Source organism: Octopus sinensis, linkage group LG13 (assembly GCF_006345805.1).
Source record: "Octopus sinensis linkage group LG13, ASM634580v1, whole genome shotgun sequence".
Classification (NCBI taxonomy): Eukaryota; Metazoa; Mollusca; class Cephalopoda; order Octopoda; family Octopodidae; genus Octopus; species Octopus sinensis.
Window position 1 is genome coordinate 46995088 of NC_043009.1, and position 8126 is coordinate 47003213.

The 8126-nt window shown below is 36.1% G+C and overlaps 1 protein-coding gene across 1 annotated transcript; it reads left to right on the forward strand.

Annotated features, from left to right (window-relative positions):
- The first annotated feature begins 213 nt into the window (after nucleotides 1-213).
- On the forward strand, nucleotides 214-4041 carry LOC115218523 (RNA-binding protein Nova-1-like). Its single transcript, XM_029788389.2, has 3 exons — nucleotides 214-608; nucleotides 1211-1605; nucleotides 2068-4041. Exons 1-3 carry the CDS (start codon nucleotides 255-257, stop codon nucleotides 2972-2974), a joined length of 1656 nt encoding a protein of 551 aa, XP_029644249.1. The 5' UTR covers nucleotides 214-254; the 3' UTR covers nucleotides 2975-4041.
- The last annotated feature ends 4085 nt before the right edge of the window (nucleotides 4042-8126 follow it).

Below are 8126 nucleotides of genomic sequence, written 5' to 3' on the forward strand. Positions count from 1 at the left end.
TTTTTTTGGTATTAATTTAGCATTTTCTCTTTAAATCAGCATTATAATGTTTGTTTCATTTAAATTATCCCTATAATGTAATACATTGGTTTGTTATATTTAAATGAGCCCTGTACACACACACATTATGTTCTATTTAAATAAGTCATCTATATAATATGAACTCTTGCGTGCTAAACAGTTACTAGTTTTATAAGGTGGAAGGCGGTTAGCATAACTAAGTTTATGAGTTCTCCCACTAATTTCCGAACAAAATGGAAAACGAAATTATTATTGGTGATTCTTTTGAGTCTACTTCACTAATGCTCTCCAATGAGAATGCTATAAATCTGAAAATGTTAATACCAAGCTGTGCTGCCGGGGCTATCATTGGAAAAGGAGGTGAATCCATTGGGCATATACAGAAAGATACTGGCTCGAGAATCCGAATGACTAAATTGAACGACTTCTATCCAGGTACTTCTGAGCGAGTATGTCTTATCACTGGTAGTCTGGAAGCTGTACGCAAAGTTATTTATTTTATAATGGACAAAATTAAGGAAAAACCAGCTGAGTGTTCTTATCCGAGAACAGAAGAGAAACTTCCCCTTTTTGAGCTTTCACGACAGGTAAATGACGACTTAGTGGGCTTAACCATTAAAATTTGGCTGGATTTGTTGCTTGCAGCATTTAATGAGTGTTTATTTAGTGAGTTTCAAAATTTGTAATGTGAACGTATCTTGCAAATGTTATCAGTGAAAGAATAGAATTCATTTAAATTAGTAAATAGCTAAGGTAGACTCTTTCAGCACATTTTCTGATTTTTTTTCATTTTTTTTTTTTTTTTCTCAAATTCACGTTACTTTTTTAATCTATACAATAAATTCAACCGAAGTTTTAAATAAGTCTTCATCTTATATTATATCCTTTCGGGCGGATTTAGTTTACTTCTGAACAAGTTCAAGTGGCAAATACATAATGTGAAAGTGTATCGTGGAAAAATATTTCAGTTTCGTGTTTTACACAAATTAACTCGTTTTGGTCATAAAACTTTCGTGTTTTTTTTGTTTTTTTTTTTTGTTTTTTAATAGACTTAAGAGGGCTGCTTCAAATCTGAATCCAGCGAGGTGTTCTCCATTCTTTTTTATAGAATCTAATCCTATATTTCTGAGAGTTTTATTTTCCTCTTCAAAAACTTTACAGTGAGCTTTTTTTCCTTTCATATCCTCAGATTATAAGGCGCTCTTCAACAATTTCCAATAGTAGTACCACGACAAGTGGCAGTTTGGATGGTACCTTCATGCACGTGAAAATTCTTGTGCCTAACAGCACAGCCGGGCGTATTATCGGTAAAGGAGGGCAATATGTTGAACAGATTAAAGAAGAAACTGGTGCTTATGTCCAGATATCACAAAAGTCTCGTGAAACCAAACTGCCAGAACGTTGTGTGACCATTGCGGGGGATTTGGTATCGAGTAAAAAGGCCATCGACTTGATCCTTCATAAGATAGTCGAGGATCCATATAGCAGAAACTTCACAACACTTAGTTATGCTGGTTATCCTGGACCCATTGCCAATGCTAGCCCTACTGGATCGCCTTTTGCCAATTCTTATACAGCTGAGAGGTGAGTAGTTTTTTTAATCTCTCCTATATTCATTTAATTCACATAATAGAACTTAATATTTAGTCTTTTGCTAATTCGATAGTTTTGATAACGACTATTTATAATATTAATGCATTAGCCCGGAGCTTAAAGTTACATATAAGGTCTAACACTCCTGTTGTAATCCTTTTACTCTTTCTAATCATTGTCTCTTCAGAGAGAAAATGAATTACAATACGTTGTCTGGCTTAGTTTTTTTTTTTTTAATGTTGCTGTTTGTCATTCCTTGTCTTTGACGTAAACTAAAGCTCTTGATTATTTTCTCGTAGCATTAGTAAAATCTTTTAAATGTTATCCATTACAAGTACCGAACAAAATCTGCTCTGGATTAGACTCGAATTTTATTTAGTTTCACAATTTTGCTTTAATCTTTCTCACTTCTAATGTGTTCCGCACAACTGGTTAATTTTCATTATTTTACAGGAATGACTCGAGAGATTTATCTAACAATCTGCGCAGTGAATTCGGAGATAAAAACTCACTTGAATTTTCGAGCATGGGTAATCTGAATATTAACAGCATTCTAAATAGTAACCTCTTGACTCCGTCATCGTTATTAGACAACTTGAAGATGACATTAAGGAATCTGGGCTACTCTGAACTTGCGATAGATGAAATTACTTCAGCTTACAATACTCTCTCGAATTATGGCTGCCTTCCTCATGTTAATTCCGTTGGAATATTACCAAATATGTTGAACACTGGATCACTTACAAGTTATTGTTCGAATACCATATCTAATCTTGGAAAAAATCGCACACAGTCCTCAATTTCTCAAAACAGCCCCTTTATCAGTAATTCTACGTGTCGCGACAATCTTGGAAGCCAATATGGTCCTATCGGTAGCAACAGTGAGACGTTCTCCTCGACACATACAACCGGAAGCAACGATGTTTATTCCATAAGAGAAAAAGTTGGATTAGGTTCAATCATAAACAACGCCAACTACCATAGTGTTGGTTTTCCTTGCAATTCTTCGAAAAATATAGATGATATATGCTTTTCTGGGATGAATAACAATTCTTTCGGTCTCGGCCTTGGCTTATGTGGGCCAACTGATAAACCGAACATAACCTCAAAACAAGAAATAGAAGTCCCTGAAACAATTGTTGGAGCCATTCTTGGTCCTAAAGGCAAAGGAATTGTGGAAATTCAACAACTTACAAATGCGGTCGTACAGATATCTAAAAGAGGAGTTTATGCACCAGGAACCCGAAACCGCCTCGTTGATATAAGTGGTACCCCTTTAAATGTTGCTAAAGCTCAGTTTTTGATCCAACAGCGTCTACAACAGGAAGAGACAAAGAGGTCGCAACAGACAAAAAATTAGTTTGATTTTTCAAAAACTTTGTTCAAGAGATTTCTGTTTCGACTGAGCGAAGTACGCCAAACTTTATTTTTCCTTCAATTGGAAACCTAGCGTCTATAAATGATCAAGTCTTCAGTTAGATTACAAATATATTTCTCATGTGTATTTCTATAATAAGCATTTATTTACTAACACTTTTGACAATGTTGTCTTTTGGTCGCAGTTAAGCTTCGCTGGCCAAGGAAAACAATTGTATACATGACTTCTACAGTCCTCCAATACCATTTAAAATTCCTTCTCAAAAGAAATTTAACTTTGTTTCATATGCTGATATTTTATCTGAATTGATTCAAATTGAAAATTCCGTTTAAAGTAGCCCGTCCGTCATTCCATCTTAATCTTTCCCCCTACCCTGTTTTAGCTTTCTTTTCAACTCGTTTACTAAATAGTAAAAATTCAAATCCCTAAACATTTTAAAACTTATCAATCGGTAAAATATCAATACAAACGAACATTCCTTTTCAGACCACATACAATCCCAAAACTAAATCACTTCAGACATTTTGATTCAATACAAATATTCGGATACATCATGTTTAGAATTCCCTTTTCCGAAATCCTTTATCGTTCCAATTTAAATTCAACAATTTGAAACTCTATAATATCTGAGATTTTTCATGAAAATTCTCACGCATATCTCGTGTTGAACAATTCTTTTCTCAAACATAATTCTGTTCATTTTACAAGTGTGCCAGTTACCATCTTTTGTTCTAAAAATATTTCATTGTTATTTCTTTGTTCTTAAATTGTTATCGTACTATTTGTTTATATTCCTTAAAACAAATACTGTCTTAGTTTAACTTTTTACAAGAATTTCATTATTACTAACATTAAAACTTCAGTCTTTATTTTTCCTGTTAGAATTTTCTCATTGCTTACTTTGAAAACAATTGCACAGCTCAGGACTGTACATTGGTTTCAATAAGTTCAAACAAGATGAATTATATGAAAATTCTCTTAAAGAGAGCAAGGGAAATCTCATTTCAGCCTGGTTTTGATTTATAGCCAATAAAGTACATATTTTATATCGTTTTGGTTGTTAATTTGAAATAACCCGTTTCTATCGAGTTGCCAGCTTAGGGTTCGTTTTCAGGTATCAATCTATCGAGCCCATGCCTACTTGAGAGTATTGCGTATGGACAAGTTTCATGAGAGATGGGTCGGTATTGCACCTCCCGTTGTTCCTCATTTCGTAAGAACGTGCATATGGAGAGTCGTGGATTATTTTGTTGGAAGTTCTCTGCAGGTAAGATCTTGTTTTAAAGGTCCTTGGATGGAGGGCTTTGTTGCAGGTAACAGTTGAGTGTATAGAGCACCCTGGACCTCTTAAACCAAAGACAGCGCGATCTCTATGCTTTCTCTCGATACTGAGAAAGGAATCGCGGTACCCTTGCGAGCACTATTTAGATGTACAAGTATTCTTTTAGACAATACTACACGGTCTTGTTTGACCTGAATCTCTACCTACATAGACGTGAAGACACTGTGTGCTCCCTTTTCTTTAACTTTTTCACATTCATTCACAATAGTGTATTATATCCCATTAGTTCCTGCAGTAATTATTACTTATATGTCACTGTATTCCTGATAGCCATACTAGTAAATCAGAGAAAATTGTCAACGCATTTGATTCTTTTGCGCTGTCTAGCAAATAGGATGGCCAATGGCTGAATTCACCTTTTAGAAATTTCAGATCACTACGGCTACCATAGTTGCTAATTATCTTTTTAAAGAAGCATTAGGACTGTTCAGTTCTAATGTTTGAATTTATAGCCGGCGTGAGTTAGAACCAGGCTAGAAGTGATGCCACCCATTGGAGACGAAATACTGGTTTTAGTTCGATTAGGACTGCAGCCATGCTGGAGCATCCGCTTGAAGGGCTTTGTCGAACAAATCGACTCCAGTATTTTTCTAAGTTTGGTAGTTATTCTACTTGTCTCTTTATCCTAATCGCTAAGTTTACAGGGATGTAAACGAATGAGCACCCTGTTGTCAACAGGTGAGGGGGGAGAACATGCACGATAGGCCGACATGCTTCTTTAGGTTTCCAGCCAAATCTACAGAAGTATTTGACCCACCCGACGTTATAATGGAAAGCACTTGCCCACAGTAGCATACAGTGGAACTGAACTCTAAGCCATGTGGTTGGAAAACGAACACCTTACACACGACAATGCCTGCACCTATTTTGTACAAAACTATGGTTTCCGTTTTGAATGTCGCCCTGTTTACTCCTGTCAATTATTCGTGGCATTTTTTCATCCTACTTATACTTGATGAGTAGGACCCGAGGATCGCCTATCAGATGCACTAAAGCGTTTGTTTGACTATAGTACCGCCTCTGGCCCATACATTCTGTAATACTACAGGATTTTCTCACTGGATTTCTCTTTATTGCATACATAGGAATTCATAAAAAACATTACTTTATCAAGTTATTCTAGGTTCCGATGGAATAAAGATTTACCTCCTGCGGTTCAGTGTTTCAAACTTTTTTTTTTTTTTTTTTTTTTTTTACACCTGTTTGTCATTTGATTGCACCCATGCTTGGAGCATCACCTCCAGTCGAAGAAATCGACCCCAGGACTTATTCTTGGTAAGCCTAGTACTTAGCGGTTCAGCATCTTTTGCCGAACCGCTAAGTTACGGGTATGTAAACTTCATCAGTTGTCAAACGATGGTGGGGAGACACAAAATATACACGCCACGGGCTTTTCAGTTCTCGTCAACGAATCCACTCACAAGGCTTTAGTTGACTCGAGACTATAGTAGACACTTGCCGAAGGTGCCACGGCATGGGACTGAACCTGGAACCATGTGGTTGGGAAGCAAGCTTCTTATCACACAGCCACTTTTGTGCCCATTGTCTAAAATTTCTTCAGCTTTGATCTCTTGGTTTACACTTAAACATTTGAGCTACTGTTTGCAGCTGAAAGACGTGTTGCAATAATGTCCAGTGTGATGTCAGTTCCACGACAATACTGCTAGTTTAGACATTGTTTCTATTTTTAGCATTCTTGTCAGCTACAATTTCTGCAGAAATTTCTATTAGTATTCAATTTTGCTGATTCTGTGGAAAAAAAAATAATTTTTTTTAGTTTTCAATTACTATACTAATGTCTCCATTTGTATATTATTCGACTATTCACAATGTGTAGTAATCATGGCGAGTGATTAAGGCAGTCGCTTTACGGACAAGGAGTTTCGTGTTCAGTCCTGTGCGATACATTGTCAGATGTTTTCTACTAGAACCTGACAGACCATTCTTTGAAAGAACTAGGTTGACGGAAACTGTATGGAAGCTGCCGTATGTCTCCCCACAGTCGCTTTACAACGAGCGTTTACGTCCTCGCACCTTACGGCCCGGCAAAGATACGGATGGTACTAGTACAGTGATCTATTTGTTCGGGTGGATCTTTTCAGTTTGAACAGCAGTTTTTTCTAGCGGTGTCATATCAAATTGTCACCGTTAATTATAACCCTAGTATCGGTCTATTGCATTTCAATCTATTTTAGGGTATCTTTTTTTTCTTCAGAAATGTAAATAAACCCAATCTGTTAAACGAGGGACATATTCATACGGCACAGAATGTTTTCACCTCAATAGACGGTCATTGATTGGTTGAAATTGCAGAAATTGAAAAAAAAAAACAAATCTTACAAACTATAGAATTTTCTCAAAGCCAAGAGAAAAAGATGTTTTATAAACACATTCTACCACTATACGAAGTTTAAAATTTTTTAGTTACCTAGAAATTGTTAATAACTGCCGGTGTGCACCAGCACGGGTGCAGTCCAATGATCAAGACAAAATGAGTAGCAGCTTTACTAAATCCACATGTCTTCAATATGTATTTCAAAGAACCAGGACTTAAGAATATGACTAATCCAACTCGATTGTATTTAAAATTATGAACTTTTTAGTTTGACAATCTCGAGTATCCAGTCAATTCAGTAAACAAAATTATTAAATTCAGATCACACTCTTATCAGCGTAGTTTTGGAAAGCTTACACCTCAATAAAAATACCTTTTGATTGCGTCCATTAATCCCCAACTATTTTCATCTTCCTGTAGTCAACTTCCTATATTCTATTGGAAACAAAATGATCATCGCATTTCGTTATGTGAAATAATACATGACAGCTAATCGATTGTTAACAGTCCATCTAGCTGTGATATTACCGCTAAAAGCAAAATTAAATTACGTTTCACCTTTGTTTCAACTATCTTAAGGCATATCTTAGTGAAATGATCAATCCTAGACGCATAAATCTAGAACCACAAATCAAATGTCAAATGCTATTAGTCCCGCTGCATCTTATGCCTGCTTTTATGCAAGATATTTCCCTCATTGATAACAATGCGGCGAGCTGGCAGAATCGTTTGCACGCCGAGCAAAATTCTTAGTGGTATTTCGTTCGTTTTTGTTCACATTCACCCCAGATCGACTAGCCTTTTTAAGGGGGTTAAGATGGGTACAAATTCACTAGTCGATGTAATCAATTTACTCCCCATCCCCTAAATTTCTGGTCTTGTCCCAAAATTTAAAATTAAACTTATCCCATCTGTGTGGTAAATTGTTTATCTCGGACGTAACATACTTTAAATTTCGAAGCAAAGAAACCGTATCCTTTTATTTTAATCCCTTCGCAATTATTCTTCCCCCCTCCCCTAGTTTAATGATCTCAAAAGCTAATAGACGAGTCAGGGTTAGGAAAGTAAGGAGTATGAAGCTAAATCTCCATATTTAGCGCCATGTTTTCCTGAGTGACTTGGGCAACATGTGGTCCTACGCTATCGTGTAGAAGCAACATCCCTTTGTGATTGACCTATAATGGGCACTTTATTTCGCATATTCTTGTACAATACTTCCAAGCGGCAATACTTCAGTTATTAACTGTTTCGTTTTCATTTTGCACTTTGATAGACGACACCTTCCATATTCCAATAAAAACTGAGTATAATTTTTTTTTTTTTTTTGGTTTAGGGGGTGCATTCTCTTTTGTTTTGGATATGATGAGAGTCCATATTTCACCATTTGAAATAATTCTATCCCCGTAAAATTCAACAGGAAGTCTCCATAACGGGCTGAAAAGCAAATGAGAAACACG